The following is a 26,706-nucleotide window of genomic DNA, read 5'->3' as shown; positions in this document are numbered from 1 at the left end:
AAAAACGCTCTATGTTATTATTATTGAGCTTTTTTAATTTCAATTGAGCTATAGTGCGTCTTGCTTGGCAGCTACACCTCCAAAAATTCTGTAGTGTGGACAAGCGCTGCAAGCTACATTCTAAAGCTATAAGCTATTGTCGATTGTTCGGACGACAGTGTTATACATACTAGATGGGGTTGGAGGTGCCGGTGTTGATGGCGGTGGTGGAGTAACTAATATTAAAAAAATATAAAAAAAAAAGAAGTTGAAGAGAGTGACTTTATCCGTTTTTCGTTGATACTTGCTTACACGCGAAGCAAATATTGCGAATCAGAAAACTAATGTTCACGTGACTGGTATCTGCTTTTACAGAGTTGCGCCAACAAAGATCTTTATTCTTCCAGTTATATATATATTTTTTAATATAGTCAGAATGGAACGAAGTTGGAAGTGCTGCCACATGAAAAATGGAACATTCGAAGCATTTCATTTCAAGGATCGATTGTAATTGCCTTTCCCTATTTCCCAAGCTAGCTAACTTTTCCTGCAGACAACCAAACCCAACAAAAGAATGGAATGAAATTTTCGGTCAAGGACCAGGAAATTTTCTACGACTGAAACAACGCTTACTTAGTTTATTGTTTAGAAGTTGAGTTTGCCTTACGTGACAGATTTCCGACGGGAGAGGTCGTAGATAAAAAGTTCATTTCTCAGTAGATTGTGAGTGTGTTAATGTATGATTACAGCCACAACAGCTGTAAACTAACTGATTATCACGTATTTTTCAAATCATTCAATACATGGGTAAAACTTTCTGCATCTTATCTGAGATTTTGCTGAGCACAATTTAACTCCGGTTATATGACTAGGTTTAAAGCTAAATAATTAAAACGCGCTTGAGGACCGTTTATCAAAAGAGAAAAGTTTAACTAACCTCCTGCACAAGACCCTGATGTTAAAGAAAAGTCATCAATTGCTATGTCACCTTGGAAACTTTTACCCCTTACTCCTTCAAATATAATCTGTCAATCAAAGCATAAGCTGTTATCAAAGGGATGGTCGTTATATAATGTACTGTAAAAAAAACGAGCAAGAGTAACAAAAAATAGATTATAAATATGAGGTTTAAAAACTCGATTAAACTTGATAATACACGACTGCAAGTTTTTTGAAAATCTCTAGCGCTAATATTTAGATTTAGGGTTTTTTTTTTGTTCCAAGAAAATGGACGTAAAGCTCCGCCGTGTCTTCACTCAGATCTAAAGACACTCGCTAAACATTATTAATTAAGCAATAGAAAACGTTTTCTGTGTTTGCATAGCCCGATATAAACACGAGAGGGGTTGGGAGAATTCGAGACAGTTATGCAAACCCGAGACGAAGTCGACGGTTTGCATAACCGTCGAGAATTCTCCCAACGCCTCGAGTGTTTATATCAGGCTATGCAAACACAGGAAAAAAGTTTTCTATTGCTTTTATAAAATAACTTTCCCTAGAAAAAAAACGCAAAACTCTTTGTATGGCACTGATTAAAAGAGAAATTCTTACCAGTCGCAAAATCTTGTCCACGAAGTCTTGCATGCGTAATCAGTTCTTGTTTTGCAAAAAGATGCTTTGCAAAATACGGATTTTTCTCGCTCACAATGCCGGCTTAAGCAAAGAAAAATTGACCCACCTTCTTTGTAACGATTTTCCATGTTTCAACCGACGAAGGAATGGGTAAATAAAGTAAACTTGTCGAGTTTTGAACTCGAAAACTTTTTCAAATTTGGTGCTTGTGTGATTAGCGAACGAAAAGCCAAACAATTTGACGCCACAACCATGTTTACATACTCTCATGAAAACACTGCTCTCGGCCAATCAGAGCGCGCGTACTATCTTAGTTATTTTATAATTTCTTATGTTTCTTCTTTCTGCATTATTAATGATGTTTTAAATATATGTAGTATAGTCATTAAGATTGTAAAACGAGTTTCTAAACTCTAATTAAAATGAAAGTATTAAAAAATGGTTAAGTGGTTGGCAGAACGGGTCCACGAAAACAAGATGGTCAGGAGTAGTGTTTAAGATTCCTTGCAAAGTATACATTGGCGGAACGGGAAGGTAAAGCATGAACGGATTAAGGAGCACAATACGGATCGGCTTTCGCGAACTCAAACTTCGGCCGTTTCTGAACACGCCAATAAGACAGGGCATTATCTGCGCTGGGACGAAGTTAAGCTTATTGACCAAAACCCCCACTGGTACTCTCGTAGAGTTAAGGAGGGTATCCACATAATATCAGACTTCACACTAACAATATCAACAGGGACAGTGGACTCACCCAAAAGTTCCAGTTCAATTGTTTTCGATTGCCGATTCAATTGAACAACAATCGGACCTAGCTACTGCAGGTCTTCTACAACAACTACAGCAGATGTCAGTTACATAACGTTACATTTCACAGTTACAAATAAACCTGAATTTGTTGACCATTCGTGCAGAATAAGAACTGAAAGATTGAGGAAGATTTAAGAAATACAAAGAGACAATGTTCTACCTTTTGAACAACATCGCTAATTGGAAATACATACACCTTGCTACAATCTAACCACGCGCCCACACGGTCTCTTATAACCACTTAAGTACACAGTTTTGCTCAGCGAAACATCTCTCACCTGATGGCTTCCCACAATAGAGGAAATAGTTACACTGGCCTTAAGCCATGTGTTGCCTTTGTTACCACTTCTGCTGAAAACGTCTTTGCCATTAATGCTGACCTTTAGACTCCCAATATTTGAACCGTACATATGGTAAAAGAATCCAAGACACATGTTTCCGCTGAATTTCAGTGAAGGACTCTTCAATTTGGCGTTGTCACCTTGCACTCGTGGACTGGATGTTTCTATGTACATATAATAACCTAAGGAGAGATAAAGGTAGTAGGTCTCTAAAGAAATCAAGACACAGAGCGCTCTAAAAAGAAATTGGAATTTGAATGGTTGCACGCACATAAGTTCACAAACGTGAACTCAATGTTAACCGGCTCCCTGACTGGTGCATATTTTCTAGAATAAAAATGCACTGAATCATTCATTGCATGTTACAAATTGCGCGTTGCCGTCCGATCGAATGTATTAGGGAGGTTACGATCCGACAACAACGACGTCCATGAACCTTGCTGAAATATAGACTCCACATCCTTTCAAACCATTTCGCGATCATCCGAAGTCTCCCAGTTTATACTTAAAAGAAGGGAATTTATGTTGGAGCTGAAGAGAGGAGGCCGCACCCGAGTTCAGACAGCTAGAGATGGTAGAATTTAACGCCTTGCCGTTCCCATCCTCAAAAAAAATTAAAATTTGGTCATTTCACGTCGCATTTGTGCAGGGACGGCAAAGAAATGTACAAAAAAGCGTAATGCACGTGCAGAGCTGTTGTTTTGCGAAGTAACGCCATTGCTTTTTGACGTTCCCGTTGCCGCCGCCCTCGAAGTTTCGTAAGGTCCTTCTTAGGGAGCTTTAACATCGACGACGGCAAAGGCAGCAAAAACGTCACATTAAAAATGAATTTGCGTTTTTCAGACTCGTTTACGTCGCTTGTTTACGTCATCATTAAACGTGAAATTAGGCATTTTCACGTCGTAAGTCGTGCAGTGACGGCAACGAAATGAACAAAAAAGCGTGATGCACGTGTAAACTTGATGTTTTGCTTAATAAACCTGTTACGTTTTTGACCTTCTCGTTTCCGTTGCCGTCGTCGTTGCTTAAAGTCCCAAACTTTAAAATACCCACTCGATCATCGGAATGTTTTATCAGAGGCGCACTTAAGGACGCGACGAAATTATGAAGCATTATACCTGAGTCAGAAAGGCAAGAATTTGTGTATTCAAGTGAATCTAAAGCGGAAAAGTGTGGTCCCCTCCCTCCCCTCCCGCAAGGGATAGAGCTCACCCATTTCGATAGTTTTTTTTCCCATGAATTATCACTTTCTTTATTTTATTTTTAGACCTGAATATTACAAATGATTTTTTTATTGGAGAAAAAGAAAAATAGAACAAAACCGAGTGTTGCAATTAAACAATTTACATGTCGCGTGTCATTAGGAAAGTGTACATATATACTTATACCAGTAAAAGGATTCTAAAACACCATCCAAACCAGTACCATAGCCGAGAACCGAAAGAAAACAAAACGGAAAACAACGTAACAACATGCAGCAACAAGGGGGTTCTTCTTTAGAGACTGTTTCAAAATATAATCTTACCATTTCCACTGGTATGATCACCAGAAGGTCCTGTACCAGAAGATGATGTTCGTCCTTTTTGTCGAGTCCAGTCAAACTTGTCATTTTTGTCCTGCAGGAAGCCGCACATTGAAGCGTCAAAGTTGCATGTTTTTGCTAAAACAGTAAACAAGCAAACATTCATATTACAAAGGGCGCACTTTTATACCGTCACACTGTCTAAGCGTCAAACTACAGGTCATAAAAGTAACATTAGTAAAGCAGTATTATGTTATAGACAGTCGGAAAAATTTCCGTTACAAGTCTACTCTCTGGCCAGATACTACAGAAACGGATGAAAGAGGACCGAAAAACAGCTATAGAGCGTTTTCACTCAGGTGGCCAGCATCTATGCTAATTTATTGTAACAAAAGAAAGTTTATACATAAGAAAGGAGTTCAATTCCCACAGGGTTGTCTTGGTACACCAACATGGCCGCCAATATGTAAAAACGCTCTATGTTATTATTACTGAGCTTTTTTAATTTCAATTGAGCTGTAGTGCGTCTTGCTTGGCAGCTACACCTCCAAAAATTCTGTATTGTGGACAAGCGCTTCAAGCTACATTCTAAAGCTATAAGCTATTGTCGATTGTTCGGACGACAGTGTTATACATACCAGATGGGGTTGGAGGTGCCGGTGTTGATGGCGGTGGTGGAGTAACTAATATTAAAAAAATATAAAAAAAAGTAGTTGAAGAGAGTGACTTTACCCCAGTTTATCGTTGATACTTGCTTACACGCGAAGCAAATATTGCGATTCAGATTTCATCACTAAACTAATGTTCACGTGACCGGTATCTGCTTTTACAGAGTTGCGCCAACAAAGATCTTTATTCTTCCAGTTATATATATATTTTTTAATATAGTCAGAATGGAACGAAGTTGGAAGTGCTGCCACAAGAAAAATGGAACATTCGAGGCATTCCATTTCAAGGATCGATTGTAATTGCCTTTCCCTATTTCTCAAGCTAGCTAACTTTTCCTGGAGACAACCAAACCCAACAAAAGAATGGAATGAAATTTTCGGTCAAGGACCAGGAAATTTTCTACGACTGAAACAACGCTTACTTAGTTTATTGTTTAGAAGTTGAGTTTGCCTTACGTGACAGATTTCCGACGGGAGAGGTCGTAGATAAAAAGTTCATTTCTCAGTAGATTGTGAGTGTGTTAATGTATGATTACAGCCACAACAGCTGTAAACTAACTGATTATCACGTATTTTTCAAATCATTCAATACATGGGTAAAACTTTCTGCATCTTATCTGAGATTTTGCTGAGCACAATTTAACTCCGGTTATATGACTAGGTTTAAAGCTAAATAATTAAAACGCGCTTGAGGACCGTTTATCAAAAGAGAAAAGTTTAACTAACCTCCTGCACAAGACCCTGATGTTAAAGAAAAGTCATCAATTGCTATGTCACCTTGGAAACTTTTACCCCTTACTCCTTCAAATATAATCTGTCAATCAAAGCATAAGCTGTTATCAAAGGGATGGTCGTTATATAATGTACTGTAAAGAAAACGAGCAAGAGTAACAAAAAATAGATTATAAATATGAGGTTTAAAAACTCGATTAAACTTGATAATACACGACTGCAAGTTTTTTGAAAATCTCTAGCGCTAATATTTAGATTTAGGGTTTTTTTTTTGTTCCAAGAAAATGGACGTAAAGCTCCGCCGTGTCTTCACTCAGATCTAAAGACACTCGCTAAACATTATTAATTTCTTATGTTTCTTCTTTCTGCATTATTAATGATGTTTTAAATATATGTAGTATAGTCATTAAGATTGTAAAACGAGTTTCTAAACTCTAATTAAAATGAAAGTATTAAAAAATGGTTAAGTGGTTGGCAGAACGGGTCCACGAAAACAAGATGGTCAGGAGTAGTGTTTAAGATTCCTTGCAAAGTATACATTGGCGGAACGGGAAGGTAAAGCATGAACGGATTAAGGAGCACGATACGGATCGGCTTTCGCGAACTCAAACTGCGGCCGTTTCTGAACACGCCAATAAGACAGGGCATTATCTGCTCTGGGACGAAGTTAAGCTTATTGACCAAAACCCTCACTGGTACTCTCGTAGAGTTAAGGAGGGTATCCACATAATATCAGACTTCACACTAACAATATCAACAGGGACAGTGGACTCACCCAAAAGTTCCAGTTCGATTGTTTTCGATTGCCGATTCAATCGAACAACAATCGGACCTTGCTACTGCAGGTCTTCATCAGGCGATAGTGTGGATTTACTGAGTCGAACTATTTGTACCACTGTGGTTGTTAGTGATTGGTCTGTCACAAACCTCGCTCATGGTTCGTGCGTTTCTAGGGGGGTCCATCCACCCCCCCCCCCCGGCCCCCCACCTTGTACCACGGTGGAGGTATGAATTTGCATTTTCATCCGAGGGTTAAGAAGAGCTGATTACTTAGAGAGATCTAGGATCACTTTAACGGAAAGTTGTACCATTAAATGTCCAAATGTTTCTTTTTAACACACTGAATTTGTTATCTACAGCCCATCCTACAGTATCTATACCCAAACAAATAGTTTTGAACTACGTTTATCCATAGGAGAGTTATTCGGAAAAGGTTTTAGCTCTTCGTTTCCTTATTCCACACCATCTGCCATCTGACGTTTGCTACAACAACTACAGCAGATGTCAGTTACATAACGTTACATTTTACAGTTACAAATAAACCTGAATTCGTTGACCATTCGTGCAGAATAAGAACTGAAAGATTGAGGAAGATTTAAGAAATACAAAGAGACAATGTTCTACCTTTTGAACAACATCGCTAATTGGAAGTACATACACCTCTTATTACGGTCTCTTATTACCACTTACAGTACACAGTTTTGTATATAGCGAAATATCTCTCACCTGATGGCTTCCCACAATGGAGGAAATAGTTACACTGGCCTTAAGCCATGCGTTGCCTTTGTTACCACTTCTACTGAAAACTTGTTTGCTATTAATGCTGACCTTTAGGCTTCCAATACCTAAACCGTACATATGGTAGTAAAAGCTAAGACACATGTTTCCGCTGAATTTCAGTGAAGGACTCTTCAATTTGGCGTTGTCACCTTGGACTCTTGGACTGGATGTTTCTATGTACATGTAATAACCTAAGGAGAGAAAGATGGTAAGTCTCTAAAAAAGACAGTGCGCAATAAAGAAAAATCAATAATTGTAAGAACGTAAGTTCACCAAGATGGAACTTCTTGTGTTTATTATACGCTCGACTAGCTCGTTTATATTTTCTGTAATAAGAATGTTCTGAATGATTTAGGCTCCTTCCACACGAATATTTTGGAAAACGGATTCTTTTTCTTCCTTTTTAAAAAAGTACGCTTCCACACGTAGTGTCTCCAAATCATTGTCGCATTTGTCACAGAGCATGCGTAATGCTAGCTAGTGGTATATGATGTATGACATCATCGAATTTGAAAACCTAAGTTTTAGTCTGTCCTTACGTAGACAAGAAGCCATAATTTTCACAAATCTCCAATCTAGAGAGCGTTTTTGAAAAAATGCGTTTTCGGTGACAGTTACCAACAGGATAAGTGTGGACGGTAGGCCAAACCGGCGGAAAATTTACGTTTTTAAACAAAAATGGATACGTGTGGACGGGGCCTTATTTAGCAATTCATGAATTCGGCTTTCATAGGATCTGAAGAATTAAGCAGATCTTAGCCTGTGTGGCAGGCGCTTGGAAGTAGTGGGCACAAGAAAAAATAGGCGCGCGAGAAGGGGACTCGCTCGCGCCCGTACTCTCTTTCGCCCACTACTTCCAAGCGCCTGCTACGCAGGCTAAGCAGATCTCGGAGGGTGTTATCCACCGAGGCCGAAAGCCGAAGTCATTAATTGCTTTATTATTCATTCAAAATAATTCCTACTTTTAAAACATAGCTGAAACATGCTTTCCTGCATCGATGTTAAGTTCATCTTCGATAGTGTACGTTTACGTTTGTCCAGCTCCGCAAATATTCTCCAAATAGCAGATGTCGCCCTCCGGGTTGTCTTCTAGCTGTTTTTGCCATGTTTTTAGCTATTATTTCGCATAGTTCCAGCTGTAGTTCTTACTCTTGAAACGCCCTTTTTTTTTTTCAGAACCAAAACACCTCAACCTAGTCCCCAGGTCTTCTCGGTAACGGTGCCTTAACCTGCAGCGGGCTGAATTTTTGACGTCATTTCCTCGTTAAACACAAAATTCTTCCAAATTTGGTCATCAGTAACTGGTTATGGTGAATTATGCGGGTGCTTTTAGCCAATCAGAACTGAAGAAATATTTTGAATGAATAATAATACATGTTACAAGTGCTGCTAGCGGAATGTGTTAGCATATAAAATTCTTCATACAACAGAATAGATTGTTACAGGTGCACTTGATCTGAAGATGCCACAATACAGTAAAAACCTGCAACTAAGAACCTAAAAATTAAGAACCTGTTAGCCTAAAATTAGTCATTTATACCCCCTATAAACAAGAACCTATTTAGCCTAAGAAACTTAAAACAAGTTCTTATTTTCTAAAATCATACTAGTACATTACAGCTGCATTGCAAGAATCATATTTGAAGCAAAAAAAGCAGATTGCTATTGTTGTAAAAATGTTTTTTAAAGAAAAATGAGTGCAAGATATATAGACTTACAAAGCATACTAAGCAATATGTAGATCAGCACACCATTATGCATTGTTTTTTCTCCAGGATTAAGAAACCATTTTAAGAAGCTAAATAGCCTAAAATTCTGTCAACTACCATTTATATAAGAACCTGTTTAGGCTAACTCCTAAAAATGTAGGTTCTTAGTTGCGGGTTTTTACTGTATCTTGAGATATTACTGCCTGAGTGATTCAGCAAAGTGAACTTCTGGGATTGAATGCATACCGGCGGAAAGTGTCAAACAACCCCTTCCCCCTACCCAAGGAAAGCCTCAAGTATAGAAAAGAGCTCAGCTTTTCCTCGATTGTTTACCTAGTTCAATTCAGAATTTATTTATTTGTTTATTTGATGATTGTTTCCTGAAAATGATCAACTTTTATAATCTTACCATTTCCACTGGTATGATCACTAGAAGGTCCTGTACCAGAAGATGATGTTCGTCCTTTTTGTCGAGTCCAGTCAAACTTGTCATTTTTGTCCTGCAGGAAGCCGCACATTGATATGTCGAAGTTGCATGTGATTGCTAAAACAGATAAACACGAAAGTGTAACAAAGTGTGTTACCAAAGGTGAGTTTTCATAGTGTGTTTCAGACCACAGATCATACAAGTAACATTGTAAGCAGTATTCTGCTACAGTCAACAAAGTCGGTTTCCATAGGGAAGTCTAGACTCTCTGAAAGATATTTCCAAAAAAAGAAAGAGGACAGAGAAACACAGAAAAAAGAAAAATTCAAAGAGTAGCTAAAGGCACACCACAATACCCAACCGTAATTGAGCTTATTAATTATAATGAAACCCAGAAGTGGTAAGTGGTATGGCTCTCCATAAGGCCACACCCCTTGCTTGAAATTAAAGCTACACCTTAAAAAAATCTCGTGTGGAAGGCCACCACAAGAACCACTACAGCATGTTTACAGCAAGGAGCCCAAAAGTGTAACCTCCTTTAATTAACTCACATTCTTTCATGAAGAGATTAACCAATCAAAAGTCGAGGACAGTTTCCAGCTGGCTTCTGACTGGATTAAATCTGCACGAAAGAATGTGAATAAATCAAAGCGGTCATACTTTTAGGCTGTTTGCTGTAAGATGTTCCTTAATCAAAAACAAATAAAACCAAGTGGAAGATAGAAAAACGCATCAAATACTATAGTCAGTGAACTTATCCATATAATGATAATTACTTGCATTGTATTTAAAACATTTTTTGTCTCGGACTTGTGTCTATTAATTCACCAATTTTTTGATAACTATTATTTAAGCTAATACCCTAAACGAACTTTGTTTGTAAAAGCTAAGCTTTAATCCTTTTTAACAACGACGTTTTTTTAAGACTACAACTGATATATGACGGAAGATACACATACCGGATGGTGGCGATGGAGTAACTAAAATTGAAAAGAATTTAAAACAAGTTATTTCTAATTCTTGGAAAAATCCAAGATGACGGCCAAGATGGCGACCATTGTTGGTGACCTCACAGGCCTCCAGCAGCGCCACCATCAAGAGAATAAAATGTACCTTATCTTGTTAAGAAGATCAAAGGCTCTCTACTAAAGGTGAAATCGTTTCAAAATGCTGCAACATTTCAAAAACTCCGGGGAGGGGTTCCATCCACCCCCCCCCCCACCCCTTGTACCACGGTGGGGGTATGAATTTGCGTCTACGTCCGAGGGTTAAGACACGTTTTTAGCAAATTTTGGTAAAGTAAAGATAATGTTTATTCCCTGCTAGCTAGGTATTTGACCAAACAAAGGCTAGCTCATGCACGTGTTTGAGGCTACTGGTGTTAAAAAAAAAACAAAGCAAATCTGGGAAAATGAATGGTTGGGGCATTACCTCCAGGACAACCTGTTGGTGGTGGACGAGTTCCTGGAGGTGGCGGTGGCGGTGGCGGAGTACCAACTGAAATGAGCAGTGCAATCAATTAACACTTACTGATAACGATTTCTTCATATGCCTACTGATAGGACTTTAATCCATACTGCAGTCAAAACTTGGAATAAACTCCCAGACTGTGGTTGGAGTGATCAACGATGAAGGATTCCAGTCATTTAAAAACTGTGCTAATCACAATCTTTTAGCGCCCTGATTTATGTAGCTGTTGGATTCTGAGCTGCTGTGAATCATTGATTGGCTCTTTTGGATCACTGTATAGTGCATTTTTTATTTCTTTTGTGGCTGTTGTTCACTTCTGCTTGTTATATACGCGTCATTCATTCATTCATTCATTCATTCATTCATTCATTCATTCGTCGTTTCGCGTCATTCATCTTCTAAATCGCATCATTTCTCTTTTAAATCGCACCATTTTTGTTCTATGTCGCATCATTTCAGTTTCGAATGCAAAATGAGATGTAAACGCCTTTTTGTTTCGGTTTTTTAACAAACCGGCTACTTGATCAATAAAATATTAATTAGCACCTGACTGAATTCTGTGATTTCAAAATGGCTGTAATAAAGTTGTAATTGAACTTCGTGTCGTGCAGTTTTGGTCTGAAATCATACTAAGTGATTTCAAATCGAACTAGCAGTGCGCGCTCGTTTGATTTTGAAATCACGCGTATGATTTTAGACCAAATTTCACTCCACTCAGTTCAATTACCATTATTTATCATATTTGATTTGTTATTATCCTCTGAGAGGTTAAATCTGAATAAGGCATACTCTTAATGATTCTATTAATGTGGACAATGCCACTGTATTGTTCGGCAGAATAAATTTCCCTTTCAATTAAGGTATCTTAATTGCTGGCCAAATCCAGCATTTTCTCTGCTCTCACTACGTCCTCATAGCGCAAAATTAAACGAAATGGACTCGGCGGGCAACTCAACAAAGTTGACAAGGGGTCAGCCTGCTCCGCCTGAGGTCCAACCACTCATGCACCTTTTTATATTAATACCACTTTTGACAGAAAAGGTACCCGTTTCGTTGAATTTAAAACTGGTTACCATTTTAACATACCTCCTTAGTACAAAATATATTGATAAAACAGCAATTCTTCTTTTCATTTTTCTGTAATGCTCAATGAATTGAAATATTATATTTCTACGGGGCGTCTTTTCGAAACCATTCAATTATGAAAAGAAAAGCCCTTTTAAATACTTAAACGATAGATTTTCCCACCATTTCATGTTCTTTCAACTCTTTGATTTACCAGCTGGAGCCTGGAAAAGGTACTCCCTTTCGGGCGTATCCTCACCGTATTGGTCATTATGGAGTGCCTCAGTTCCTCCTGGGACTATGGAATTATTTTGTCAAAAGGGTTTTTTGCCAGAGCTAGCCAAACCTCTATCCAAAATTAGTCGGTTGTTAAAATCACGTGATTATTTGACTTAAGAGAGTCTTGTAATGCCTGCTGGTCTCAAAAAAACTGCATGGAAACATTCAGTTGAGTAGAGGAGGTGGGGGCGGAGTACCAAATGAAATGAGTGCAATCGATTCATATTTACTGATTTCTTGAGATTGCAACTGACCCACTAATAGCAGTTATACGTACTGGATGGGGTTGGAGGTGCCGGTGTTGATGGTGGACGAGTTGTAACTGAAATTCAAAAGAAAAGAAGACAATTAGAGCCAACGTTAGAAAAACTCATCATTGAGTTTATACATTTACTAGTAATTGCTTGGTTGAATTAAAACATTATCCTGTCTATTATTACGCAAGCCTTTGTTGTTCACTAGCATTTATGCTAATGCTTTAAAGTACAGGTTTAATCCTTAATTACTAACAAAGTTTTCTAGAGAGTACTAAACTGTTATAGGGCCGCCGACTGATACATACCAGATGGGGTTGGAGGTGCCGGTGTTGATGGTGGTGGTGAAGTAACTACAATTCAAAAGAAATGAAAACAAGTTAAACCAACGATGGAAAATTCACTATCCTTCGAACTGTGCAGAAAATGGATACACACCCGCTTAATATGACCCCTGACAAAATTCTTATACTACGGGCTCAAATCAAAACTGGTCTTACTACTCTTTTACTGCTGCAGATCATCTTAACCCGCGCTGGGAGCAGTAATATCCTCTCTTGGTTATTTTTGTGGTATAAATGTGCTTTTTAAAAGATGAAAATTATTATTTGCCAAATAACTTGTTTTTCATCTTAAAAAGACGAACATCAATAAGTGTTTTCGCAAATATAGAGATAAAAACGAAAATTAGAAAATCTACCACTGGTTTTCCCGTGAAATGACGTCTGAGAACTCACGCATCACTACCAAGATCTTGGTGCTGCTTCTGATTGGCCAACGATGCACGACAAATCAGAAACACTTCGAAGGTCTCAGTCAGAGTAGTGACACGTCATTGGTGCAAACTTTCTGCGCTCGTTTCTCAGACGTCTATAACCAGTGGTGGCGTCACAAATTTCCGGCTGTTTTCTCTCATTTTCTCACCGCCGTTACAAAATTTCATGTTGTTCCTCCAACAAAAAATGTCTTCTTTGCTTTTTCTCTCTCGCTCCAGCTCTTTTTCTCATTGAGCTTCGCTGGCCTGTCGCCCTTCTTTCACTTTTTCTCTGTCTTTCTCTTCACCTTCTATATTCCAAATTTTTGGGCATAACAATTAATTTAAGCTTAATACTTCAGACAACACGGACGGATACAGAAACATTTTCCTTTGTCCCTTTTCATCTTTATTGACTCTTAAGTTGTCTTTGCTTCACAAGATGCCGGTGCGCTTCCCCTCCAAACTGATAACCTGACATTTATAAATAATTATCATCGACTTACATGTAGTGGGTGCACGGACGGCGGTCGTTCTGGCGTCATGGGCAGGGCGTTCCGCCCTGGTCATGGGTTTCCAATTTGTCTAACCCACGGTGCTCCGCTACGCGCCCGAGACAGAGAGCTCCGCTATTAAGGGCTCAAAAAGAAGCCGGCCTGATCATTCTTTTAAGGTGATGTTACACGAGACGATTCGCAACGACGATTTTCAGCGCAACACAGCGTTGCAGTATTGTTGCGACATTGTTTCGAATGGTTAGAACATTGTTCCAGCATTGCAACTCTGTGTTGCACTAAAAATGGTCGTTGCCAATCGTCCCGCGTAACATCACGACCTTTACAGGTTTAGAAACAAAAGTGGAGTGAAATTAGTATGTCACAGATTTTATACAAGGTATAATTTTCTTACGTGATGGGAAATTTCAAAGTCGGTCGTTGCTGTTGATATGATTTTTTTGGTTTGCAAATATCTTTTCGTTTATTTAATCCCTGGTCGGTTCTAGAGATTCAGCAAGAAAGAAACTTACCTGAGGAGCAAGATCCAGATACCAAGGAAACATCGTCGATTGCGATGTCACCAGTGTAGCTGCTACCTCTCACGCCTTCAAATGATATCTACAAAAGTTACTATAAATCAGCTCGAACCAGTCGACAAAATCAATAGAAGACATTGGGTTATGACCTAATACTGAGATTGTGTACTTCCAGAAAATATCCATACCCTCCTACCACGGAGGGCAACGAAAGGGGAGGAGGGAAGGAGAGGGGCGGTGAAAAAGGGGGCAATTTCCCGAGGAGGGGGGGGGGTAGGGATGGCCTCTCGAGTCTTTTTCCGGGGGCTCCGAGTAAGATTGATGTGCAAGCCATCAGTTACTTGACTGTTAATCGGCGTTTCAAAGCAAAAATTATCGTTTTCATAGATGACCTTTTATTTGCAGTTGGCTGAGTATTTTTTTTTTTACGGCTTGAACGATAGTTTATTTAATACGATTTTCGTCGGCTCGTGAATTGAAACTTCCGGTTATCTATCTGTTGCTTGGTTACACAATATGCTGTGGTATTCAATGTGATGTGGTCATGTTCTAATAAGCCTTCTTCTGACATGTTTTTAACTGAAAGGAAGTTCACTGGTTTGAGAGCTGGCATCACTTGTGTCGTGTACAGGCGTATCACCTCCATGTTTCTCCCTGACTTACCGTTAATAATTAACTTAGAAGGACCTCTACAAAGCAAAATTGAGATTATTTGACACTGTATTAACATTAATAAAAAGATTTTTTCTCTCTTTATCGCAGAAAAACTTCTCGGCTTTCGCATTTGTACACGAAAAAGTTTTTCTTCATGGGCTATATAACAAATAACTTAAAGCGGACTGCGCCCTTGGGAAACAGTTCATTTTCTTTCCCTCGAATCTCAATGTTTTCTCGGTTCTGCCTCGCGAAACAATGAGATTCTCGGGAAATTAACTGTTTCCAGAGGGAACAATCATTTTAGTGTTTACTGCTGAATCTTTACTATGACTCTATCTCTACGCTTATATAAAAGGCAAAAAATATTTTTTACCTGATATTTTCCGCTAAAACGTACGTTTACAGCGGCTTCGATCCATCTGTTGCCTTTTTGACCGATTGCTGTGAACACTGTTTGGGTACCGATCTTGACTCTCAGGCTTCCAATAGTTGCACCATACATATGGTAAAAGAATTTAAAACACATGTTCCCTCCAAATGTCAACAGGGGTCTTTCCAATATTGCGTTATCGCCTTTCACTCGGGGATAGGATGTTTCTATGTACATGTAGTACCCTGAGAAAAGATACCGCGGATTAACTCTTTTTACAGGTTCAATATTGGCGAGCAATGCTGCTCATTGGAGCAAATTCGTAAATCACAGTTCAACAATTTAATGCTGAGCAGAAACACTTTGAGCACATTCAGTTGCAGAGGAAATGAAATAGCTCAACTTTCATATACCGTATTAAAATTCTATCATGACTCCGAGGATTGATGGACAAAATTACAAATTTTTCACGACTCCACTGTCTCGCAATTCCTAGAAAAATGACCACTGAAAGCCTAAGAATTTTAATATATCGAACGTGGTCTGTTAACATGTTCCTTTACAAGTAGAAAATAGAAGTATTTCGCATCATAATTATTTTTAACCTTAGAAACTTCTCCAAACTGAGGAAGAAGACACTTCATACTAAGGTATAACATTTTTGAACATTTGTTTGTTCATGGTAGGTTATTTGGAAACGAGTTAACTTTTGGGCCAAGTTAACTTTCGGAAAGACTTCTGGGATTGTTATTAGGGACAGGGAAAAAATTGTCCTGTAGCTGAGGGCGCGTCCCCAGTAATGACCCCACAAGCAATTGCGGGATACGTTTCGGCTCCAGTCTCCTTCTCGCTTTTAAAGTCGTGAATCAAAAAGCGTTCTTTTGAGGAAAGACATCAGCGGAGTTGTTAGGGAAGACTACCTCGCGCGCACTCGGCCACCATCTCCTTCTATTTTACCCAGGAAAGCTAACATTTAACGAAGAGGCTCTTGATGCACCAATCACTCATTAATTTACTCGAAGCTATGTTTCTATTATACCAACCTTTGCCTGACGTGTGGTCAGAAGATGGTCCGGTCGGTGAAGACGGAGTGCTTCCTGTTCTTCGTGTCCAGTCAAACGTATCATTCTTGGCCTGTACGAAGCCGCACGTTGATTGGTCGAAGTTACAGCTGAATGCTAGTAAAGTAACGTGTTAATTAGAGTATTAAACACAATCACTTGTTCATTTTATTTTATTTTTTTAACGTCCGAGAGGCCTTAAAACTAAGTAAATACGTTTACTTTGTTTAAAATAAAAATTAAGACCTGGAAACATATAGTTAACATATCCAATTAATTTTTAAATATTACAGACAATTTTTGTACATATTTTTAACTCCTCGTCTTTGATACGTATGATACACGGTAAGTATTCTTGGTCGCCATTCCCTGTGACTAGACAAAAAATATATACAGAGAAGTTGTCATCTTTTTCGCTCGAATTTAATCAAAAAACCTAAAAATGGCCTTTTATCAACTTTCTCACTTGGTTTGACATGAAATAGACAGATTTGGTTGTTTTATCCTGAAAAGTGGATTTTTTTCAAAATGTTTGGTACTTTGCTTAAAACTCTTTTAGCTTTACAAATAGTACATGTAGACCTGGAGGAAGGATGATAAAGGAGAGGCACATCTATAAAAATAAGGGGTCTAAAAGAAGATTGAAATGGTCGGTACAAATGGGCTGCAAATACTCGCGTTTTCGCGTTTCCTTCAAACGGGAAATATGTCCTCCTCGCGTTGAAACGGCGGCCGACAAGCGGCAAACGCAGGAAAAGTTAGATCATGTGACCCTCTCTAATGTTCGCGGGAAAAGAAAATACGCGGTGCCTCATCTCTCTAATAACCTCAGCAAAACGTAAAGATAAATTAAAGTATAAATCATATCAAAGTGACAATAACAGGCCTTCCGTCATAACCCTAGTTATCATGATATATACTCTTATACTTCCAAGTTAAAACATACGTTTGATTGGTGGCGCGGTTGTTGTTTGACCTAAAAAAACAGACAAACGAAACATTAGTCAGTTCTTGTTTGTGAGAGTTTTTCCTTGCGAGTCAAGTATAAGTTCAGTAACACATTATTACAAACTGGGAATTTAATAATGATGTTGACTGTTTGACACGAGTTTAAGCTTAATATGCCAGGAGAGGGGGTATTGCGAAAGCGGACAATGATGGGGGGACTGGGAGCTGGGAGGCTTATTAAAGAGGATACGATTTAACTTACCACATCCTCCACTTCCGCCTCCTCCGCCTCCACATTCTCTCAGTTCGACGTTATCTATTGCCGCATCGCCCGTAAAACTGCTTCCACGTCTTCCTTCGAATATCAGCTAAAATGGGTCATGAAGATCATTGACGAAAATGACTATTTTTTTCCCGAAAATTGAAAAAATCTTACACTGTCAAAATACTCTCATTTCGTTTATTTGTTTATTCATGATTTTATTAACTTAAATTTATTAAATTAATTTTACTGTCCTCCACTAAAACTTCTCCAAAGCCTGAGTGTCTAATTGATAATTACGTACTGGTACAACTTCTTGGCACTCCGGATAATATTTATTAACAAAAAAAAAAAGAAACGAACAGCGAATACGAATAGTAAGGGTTACTCGAGTTGACGAGTGAATGCGTGATAAACGTATAGCTTAGGCTGTGTGGGAATTTTATACCATTCACCAGGCCCGAGTGATGTGTTTCTTGGTGTTTCGGAAACCATTGTTGGTTGGCTTGCGTGGGTATACATAGGTGAACAGGGTACCCAAGGGTATAAAGGGTATTTAGGAATACAAGGGTATACACCAAGTAGCTGGGGTATGTGTACATAAGAGTAGAGAGGGTATAGTGGAATACTAAGAAATACATGGCTTAACAGGGTACACACGGGTTTTGACTGGGGTTGACCGGTTACATGGGTAAACAGGATACATAATGATGTAGAGGGTATCAGTAACGAATACACAGGTATACATGGGTTTAATTATACCAGGGTACATAAGAGTTGTACAGGGTATACTGGAATACTAGTTGTGGTGTGGCTATAATGTTCAGTGTACAGTTAGTCGATAACTCGAACTCAGATACCTCGAAAAGGCCCCGCTAACTCGAACCACTGCGCGTTGATCAAACCATCACTAAAAATTACTCTGATAACCCGAACTGTTTTTCGTTTTCCTTCAAAGTTCGAGTTAGTGGGGTTTGTATTGTCAATCTTTTTGTAATTGGTGATCTTCTATTATTTGGTGATTGCACCCGTCCGCATCATTCATCAAGAAGACGGACCGTTTACACTTACCGTTGACGCTCCAGGGTCAGGATTATTGATTTCAACCGAGGCTTTAATCCACTTATTTCCTTGATTACCAGACTTTGTAAATATCGTACTGTTACCAACGCGGACATTAAGTGTTCCCATTGAGCTGCCATACATGTGATAATAGAAAGATAGACATTTCTTGGGGCTGAATGACAGACCACTCTTCACCAGAATAGCGCTATCTCCTTGAACTCTAGGGAAAGACGTCTCGATGTATACGTATTTCCCTGACGAAATTCAAAGTACAATATATAATTTTATTTTTTCAAATATAAATTTCTGTTTGGAAAATTTGGCATCAGTTGAAATCCAACGGAAAATTTGTCTCCCTCGCAGTCCTGCGTGACGACACTAAAAAGGGCTGCCAGGGAGACTCCAAACGGGAAATCTGCTAACTAACTGGTTCATACAGCATTTCGATCGTTTATGCGTCCATGTGCTACATTCTGGCAGTTTACAGTGGACGACAGTTTGCACTTAAGAGATATCAGGCAAAAATAACTTGTTAAACTATTGTAGCTTTTTCCATGATTGACAATTATTATTGCCATTGTCGTATTTCGGGGATCTTTTAAAGAGCTAATAACTTAAATTATTCAATTACCACTCTTAGAGACATCTGCACTTGGTCCGGTTCCGGAAGACAGAGTTGATCCTGAACGCTGGGTCCAATCAAATTTGTCATTTTTTGACTGAACAAATCCGCACAGATCTTTAAGTTTGTTAAAGTCACAACTGAAAACTGGGGCAAGAAAACGTAACGTTAGTAGCTGCAGCTCATGTTTTACATTATCTTAACTTCTAATAATGACTTATTCTGAAGTCAGATTGTCTAGTTCGAAGTCTTTTTTTTATTAACTTGCATCTGTTGTAATAATTAACCTCTCTTTTGATTTTAGGGCAATGTTCTGTACACGGAGTAGTTGCGACTTTTCCAAATTGGGGAAAACACTAGCTATAGGGAAGAATTACATCACTTAGGTGTTTGCATTTTTTCGTCCTCAATTACTCATTAAATATTTTGCTCTTCTTTAATGTTTCTTTTCTGCAACTTTCTATTTTTGCAGTTGTTTTTATCAGTCTTTGACAATTTTCAGGTACTCACATTCGTATCGACGAACAGTAAACTACGCACCTGTTTATTTAGTTATTCGCTGAGCAAATATCAGCAGCTAAGCACTACTACGACTAGGGCTAGGGGCGCTTGCACAAAAGCCATACTAGAGACGGCTTCTAATCACATATAAGAACGGTGATTTCGGCGCAATTTTTGTCGCGGAGCTGGAGCGAAGATATTCGAAAGTGAATACTCCAAGCCTTATATTACTGATTTATGCGCTTGCTTATTAAATAATTAATTCTTACCAAGTTTCCCGGCTGGAGTTGTAGGAACGGGAGGTGTTTGTGGAGGTGGAGGTGATCCTATTAAAATCATCAGATTAACATAAATTACTACTTTGATTTTTCCTTGGACATAAGCAATTAACTTAATTAGCGGACACGAGAAGAAAATTATTTTGCAAGATAGGGAAGATCCATTTCGCCCACCCAACCACGTTCCCAGGATTCTAGAAACGAGAAGACGCCCGAGAAGGGCGTACATCTTGTACACCTATTTTTTGGTGTCGAAAGACAATAGACCTTTCCACGATTTTTTAACTTTTGACATGGACCAGTTGGGAAAATCCGTCAACACCACTGGATAGAGTGCCTCAAAAATTAGGAAAACTGACAAATTTGAAAGTGATAGGGCTTAAGCAAGCGAACTCCGGAAAGTCGCGAAAAATTTACAGACGTCTGTATGGTGGGAGGGGGGGGGGGCAAGTTTGTACCCCAACCACACAAACCTCTGTGAAATTTCGCGACTTTGAGATGCAATATCTCCGTTAGTTATCAACAAATTACTTTCAAACTTGCCAATTTACTAATTTTAAGGCGCTCTTTCTAGATTCTCCTTAACTTTTCCATGTCAAAAGTTGAAAAAAAACAAAAAGGGTCTATTAGAAAAAAACACAAATTCCACCTAATTTCAAAGTTACAAAGTTACAACCCGCAAATCTACGTTACCACGAGCCCTGACTGTGCAGGACTCGCTTATCTATCGTGAGTATCGTTGAAAATAGGCAGTTCTCTTATTGTCTCGATCTATGCATTGTGGTTAAAATAATCGCGACTTAAAGAGCTGCAAACCTGAGCCCCCGCCTCCAAGACCGGTGTGAGTTTTTATCCAAGCTCGGAATTGAGTCACTCGTGCAAAAACACTGAACAACTGTTTGGCATCACATCGTGCAGATCCCCAACTGACTACTCCGTGAAGAAGGTAGGTTTTCCCATCGGCATTAAGACACACATACGGGCCTCCACTGTCACCATGGCAACCACTTAAAATGGTATTTTCCACTCCGGCGCACAACATTTGTGGAGTCAGGCTTATAGCAACTATCGAGATATAAAAATAACGAGGTAGGTATTTTATATTTACTTAAAGATATATCTAGTGTAGGTGAAACTTGAGAAAAAGACGCAATAGAAATGAACACCATTTGCCCTATTTCGGTCGAGTAAGCGTTATAGGCGCGGATTGTTTAATTTCGGACTACAGATTTAGGGTTTTGTGTGCGTCATTCCTTTGTTTTCTGCGGTGGACAAGAAACATTGTTCCTCCACTAGGATACATGCAAATGCAAGTGGTACTTTGTGATATAATCAGGAAGTTGACGAGCTGGTGGTAAACTACAACGGCACGTTTTCAAACTTCTTTGCGATTATTTTAGCTCATCCAACTTGACAATTGTAAGAAAGTTTCCTGGCCTCAGTCCCTCTAAAGACGGTTAAGTTTAAGCCAAGATTGGAGCCACATTTAAACGAGAGTTTCTTCTCTATAAGAACATGTAACTCGAGCGGCAGCTCCAGTAATGATAGCACAAAATGTTACTCTAAGCAACAGATAGGAAGGTAAATACAAAGAGTGGAACAAATTTTAATCCTTGATTAGCGCAAAGCCTTTAAGGAATCATTCCTGTTCCCGAGTCGGGCCTTGGAGTTAAATGACGTCTTTAATTTCAAGGGGACGTGTTTAAGTTCAGGACCTGAAGGGCCTATCTGATTATCCTCTGCAGTTTTTTCAAACGAGTAGGACAATATGCAACGCTTTGGAACATACCTCCAGAACTCTGTATCTTTTGTCTGCATTTTGCGTTGTCAATAGGAGGCATCATGGCTTGTTGTAGAATATGATATGAACTTCCCGGATGTTTGATCTTTCCCCAACCTGGAAAATACGAAGAATGTTCTCACAGTTTTTAAATTTGCTTTTAGCTAGGTTAGTAAGTAAACGTATGTAGTTTTCTTAATTAATATTAAATTTATGCCTATTTAGTCTGCTAATTATCACTCTTATACAACAGGTCAAGTCAGAAAAAAAGTTTTTTTCAAACAAAAAAGTTCGTAAATCTTTAAAGGCTGTTTGACTGCTGAATGGCGCCCTATTTATATATTCTTTTATATGTGTGATAATTAGCCTTTCTGGCCTCGTTAGCATATGAAAAATACAATAGAATCCTTACTTTCAAACGAGGTCAGAAAGGCTAATTGTCACACATATAAAATAATATATTAATTATCCGCCATGATTTAATATGAAAAAGGTCTATGCGCGTCATTACGCACGCGCTGAACAGCCAAACATAATCACGGCCTTTCTTCCTTCCTTCCTATCACTTTTTTTGTTGTTAAAGTTTTATTTTTACCCATCCAGAAAGTTGAAGGGAACTGAGACAATGAAGTTCGCATATTTGTATTCATTATAGAAAATTTAAGACCTCCGAAAAAGTTGTCAAACATGATTTTCGCCATGCATCTCTCGATGTCGTGTAAGATGGCTTTGCTTTTTGAAGGGCAGAAAAAAATGTTAAAATATATAATTAAGTTTACTTTATTTTTTTAAACTTAACAGTTAAAACCCTGAAGACTTCTTGTAGAAAAAGGTCTTCGTTTCAAATACCTGTGATGTAGCATTTTGATCCTGTGGGGACATCCGAGTCATGATTGGGCAGACAGATAGGATTAACTCGCTGAGAGAGCTTCACGGGCGAGGAGAGCTGAATCAACGCGATGTCGCTGCTTAGACGTGGACTGTTATAATTTGGATGCGAGATTATTTTTTTGGCGCCAACTTCTTCTTCCGTTCCCTCGTTAATGTTCCTGTTATGATCGCCGACCACGATTTTGTAACTTAAGGGATTCCTACAACAAAAAAATGAGTATAATACGGAAATTGTCTCAGTCTAGTTTTAGAGCAATAAAAAGAGATAAACCATACAACTAATCGAGCTTTATATGCCGTCACTAACTTAATAATAATAATAATAATAATAATAATAATAATAATAATAGTAATAATAATAATTTACGAGAAAATGAAATAATCAGCATGTCACGAGCGTGGGACAAAGAAAAAATCTGAGTCCCCGACAGGATTCGAACCTATGACCTCCCAAATAAATAATAATAATTTAATCCTTAACTGGAGGAAGCCATCTTCACTGACTAAGTGGTTTGTAGAGGGGTCCTCTTCACTAAGACATAAACTATAAGCTAAAAAATATTGAGTTATTGATAAAAACAATTATAGCCTAAAAAATACATGTTACAATATAAAATGCGCTGTAATACAGGATAAAAGTATGAATACAATATAAAATGCTCTATGATTCAGGATAGAAGTATGAATTAAAATTTACTGCTTTAGGTACAGCTGTAGGTAAGCCTAGCTAAAAAGCTGCTAAGGTGGCCGTTTGCCTTAAAGAATGTCCAGAGCGTTAGACTTAGCTGAAGACTGTAACATAAATTATGACCAAAATATACTGGAATGGATTTAGGTTTCAGATTTCGTCATCGATGCATAAAAGAATGTCTCCCGATTTAAGGGAATGCAAGACAGTCTTGGATTCTGGATTCCACGCCTTAGAGTCCGGATTCCAGATACTGAATTCAGGTCTTTGTCAGTGGAACTTGGATTCTGGCTTCCAATCATGGGATTCCAGCTTCGTTGAGCCGTATTCTCGATTGCAAAGCTCAGGATTTTAAATTCCTAGGGAAAAAATTTCGCTGAATCCGGAATCTGGATTCCCCTACATGGGGTAAATGGATTAATGGATTCAGAATGTAGCCTGTGTACAGACGTCTCCCTCCCTCAGGAAAAATCGTCTTCTCTCCCGATTTTTCCTGGGGGACGGGGGACGTCTGTACACAGGCTATTCAGAATGCAGACACTTACGAACTTCCTGCAACACAATGAGCAGCGGTTACCACCCACTGACTAGAAATCAGCGACCCTCCGCAAATGAACCTGCCATAACGTTTTAAAGCGATCTGCAAAAGAATACATTCAAAAATTACTACATGTCTACAGCTTATTAAATGGCTGTTGGGCTTCTCAGCTTTTATATATCATTTTGTTTCCGTAATAACCTGTCGAGGTAGTTTTAAAACAATGTTGAACAGAAGGAGTCTATAGACGTCAGAAGTGACTTTCACCACAGAGGGCAAGTGGTGTACGCATTGGGATCTTCCAAGTAGCCATTTCCCTATTAACATATTCTTACTAGTTAAACTACACATGAATATACCATGAGATATGGAGGAGTGAAAATGGGCGCTGCAGTCCACAGGTGCAGTGGACAGTGGTACATTCACAAACATTGAACACAGTGCACCGCGTAATGCCTGGGGATGGGAAGGTGGGTCGCTGACCGCCCTCTGAGATGTTTTATAGACAAATGCACATAAGAAAAAAATAAAATGGTAATATAAATAACGCTAGGAATTATAGAATATTGGAATATCTATCAGTATGAAAATATCATTGCTTCATTTCCGGTACTGAGGATAGTTAGGGACGGACCATTAGAAAACTTATGGGGTGAAGGGGGGGGGGGGGGGGGTGGGGGGCGGGCGGGCGAAGTACAAAAAAAATATTCGCGTAAGGGAAAATTAAATGAAAAAAAATCATGCACGCCAATTAATCCTAAAAAAAATCTTCATGCTATGGCCTAAAAAAAATTCACACAAGGAATTTGGTAACAAAAAAAAATTCTTAGAACAAAACAGAACAAAACAGGTAAGATTTTATCTCTTATTTAATTTCCATTTGCAGTTTACAAATAAGAGCGTGGGTTCTCTATGTATTGGTCAATAAGATCATAGGAAAGCTATTGAACGTTGTGAACTGTCAGGTCCACAAAAACATTTAACAAAGGAGTCTGGCGGCCTTCAACAGCATTCCACTCTTTTAACTATGCCATTTCTCACAAGCATCGTGGTGATAATTTCATAAAAACCAGTACATTCGTGAGTACTTAACCTTCACCAGAATGAAATTTCATAACGGTACGTGAAAAAAAGCGCGCATTTTCAGAATCGTAAAGATAAGCTTAATGATTCTTATTTCAGTTAAGATTTGCAACGAGGGGAAAGATATAAATTCACTTTTAACCATACCTGCCACGGCCAAGCTCCTGGCTGAGCATTCTGGCCTCCAATGACACGTGATTGAACAATGGGAGTACTGCCACAAGGCAATGCCTGAGCTGAAGTAAAATAATATTCAAGAAATTACTTACTAGTAATTAAGCCGCAAGAACGTTTGGTTAAAAGAGCTGTGTCACGAAAGTCATCAAAATTCAAACAGTGGAAACTGCAACCAAACTGTGATAAACATAAAAATAACCGTTCAAAACAATAAAGGAGGGTATATAGCCAATGACAAATACAAATACAAAAGGAGGTATGGATGGGCACTCTATAGAAAACAATACCAATTAACTGCACTGAAGCACACGTACCAAACTCGCGATATGACCATCCCGCGAAGTTGAGGGTTAAAACGGATTGCAGGCTGCGGGTTTTGAAAACTTGTTATCCTAACAGTTTTGATCAAAGTTTATTTTTGACCTCTGTAATGTTTGATACTAATAATACTTTGAGAGGAAATATCTTTGACATGAAGCTATGATTTGTAATTTACCAATTATTCGTCAATAATAATGATCCTTTGCGAAATAGGACGTGTATTCAATTCAACACTAAACGACATTTTATTATCATCAGAAGCCGGGTTGAAAACATGCTAATCTTCGCTATGGAATAATGAGCTTTTCAACTTTGACAATATAATGAAAAAAGAAAAGAAAAACGACAGAAACAAGCTAACGTGAAAAAATTGAAATAGTAAAACAGACAATTTCTTGATATATATTTTTAGTTATTGCATTTTGAAAATTAAACAAAAGTGCTCTTACCTCTCACGATACTGGCCCCAGAAAGTAGCAATACCAGCAGTATCATCTCGATCAGTATCGAAAATGAATGCGAAATTGTCTGAGAAAAACACTTTCTTATATGCTCTAAAATCCAAAAAATTTAACCGGTCCATTAACAAATCAAATACGACTATTTAAAATACAGAATCAGGAATAGATGTTCCTGACGTTATATTTGTTAATTAATTGATGCATTAAGGGTGAGAGAATTAAGTTTTATTTACTGATTGATGCATTGAAGCTGGATACTCAGAACAATGCGACGTTTAAGTCCGTAGATCAACATGCATCAATTTTCCCAACAATATCAATTCACAAGGACGAACAAAGTTATAACGAAAGTCAATGAAATGATTGCCAAAGTGAAATGCTTTTGATTCTTTATATATTACATCTCTTAACTTAACTTTCTAAAGAAATGTATGGAAACCATTGTTGAGAACTTAGTGTATATTATATGTGAAAACCGGGGCTTTAAGTGAAAGTTAAACGTAGCTAATGTCCTAATGGAGCAAAAGAGTGATATTTTACTACGAACAACGTTCTGGCTAAACAGCTGTTCCTAGAAACAAATTAAAACGAATTTGGTTCTTTTAATATAACAGCAATTAATGTCGAATCATAAGCTTAATTCAAATTTGTGTTTGGGTGTTGTCTTAGCTGTTAAGTCACTCCTAAATGCAAAACAAACCGAACTCGTCTACGTCAATTAAGAACAATTTATTAAAGTCAGATTTAACTGAAATTATTGTGAATTTGCTCTCTTCAGATTATGTCTACGACTTAGAGAAGACCTTAGTTGACATAGTGAGCAGAAGT

General features: G+C 38.4%; 1 protein-coding gene across 1 annotated transcript in view; it reads right to left on the bottom strand.

Moving 5' to 3' along the window:
• LOC140935357 (transmembrane protease serine 9-like) overlaps nucleotides 1-25,957 on the bottom strand; it is a 33,978-nt gene extending 8,021 nt beyond the window's left edge. The window contains exons 1-17 of the mRNA XM_073384909.1: nucleotides 25,867-25,957; nucleotides 25,067-25,155; nucleotides 23,844-23,938; nucleotides 22,569-22,810; nucleotides 21,729-21,836; nucleotides 20,756-21,004; nucleotides 19,931-19,987; nucleotides 19,170-19,307; nucleotides 18,545-18,792; nucleotides 17,462-17,579; nucleotides 12,697-12,741; nucleotides 10,764-10,784; nucleotides 4,863-4,907; nucleotides 4,228-4,362; nucleotides 2,640-2,884; nucleotides 917-1,004; nucleotides 171-215 (exon numbers count right to left, since the gene is read on the bottom strand). Of these exons, the coding sequence (XP_073241010.1) occupies nucleotides 171-215; nucleotides 917-1,004; nucleotides 2,640-2,884; nucleotides 4,228-4,362; nucleotides 4,863-4,907; nucleotides 10,764-10,784; nucleotides 12,697-12,741; nucleotides 17,462-17,579; nucleotides 18,545-18,792; nucleotides 19,170-19,307; nucleotides 19,931-19,987; nucleotides 20,756-21,004; nucleotides 21,729-21,836; nucleotides 22,569-22,810; nucleotides 23,844-23,938; nucleotides 25,067-25,155; nucleotides 25,867-25,912 (2,014 nt within the window). The 5' untranslated portion in view covers nucleotides 25,913-25,957. The remainder of the gene's footprint in view (nucleotides 1-170; nucleotides 216-916; nucleotides 1,005-2,639; nucleotides 2,885-4,227; nucleotides 4,363-4,862; nucleotides 4,908-10,763; nucleotides 10,785-12,696; nucleotides 12,742-17,461; nucleotides 17,580-18,544; nucleotides 18,793-19,169; nucleotides 19,308-19,930; nucleotides 19,988-20,755; nucleotides 21,005-21,728; nucleotides 21,837-22,568; nucleotides 22,811-23,843; nucleotides 23,939-25,066; nucleotides 25,156-25,866) is intronic.
• Nucleotides 25,958-26,706: the final 749 nt, after the last annotated feature.

Source organism: Porites lutea, chromosome 4 (assembly GCF_958299795.1).
Source record: "Porites lutea chromosome 4, jaPorLute2.1, whole genome shotgun sequence".
NCBI lineage: Eukaryota > Metazoa > Cnidaria > Anthozoa > Scleractinia > Poritidae > Porites > Porites lutea.
Note: the sequence above shows the minus strand (reverse complement) of the source record. Positions and strands in the feature narration are given on the sequence as shown.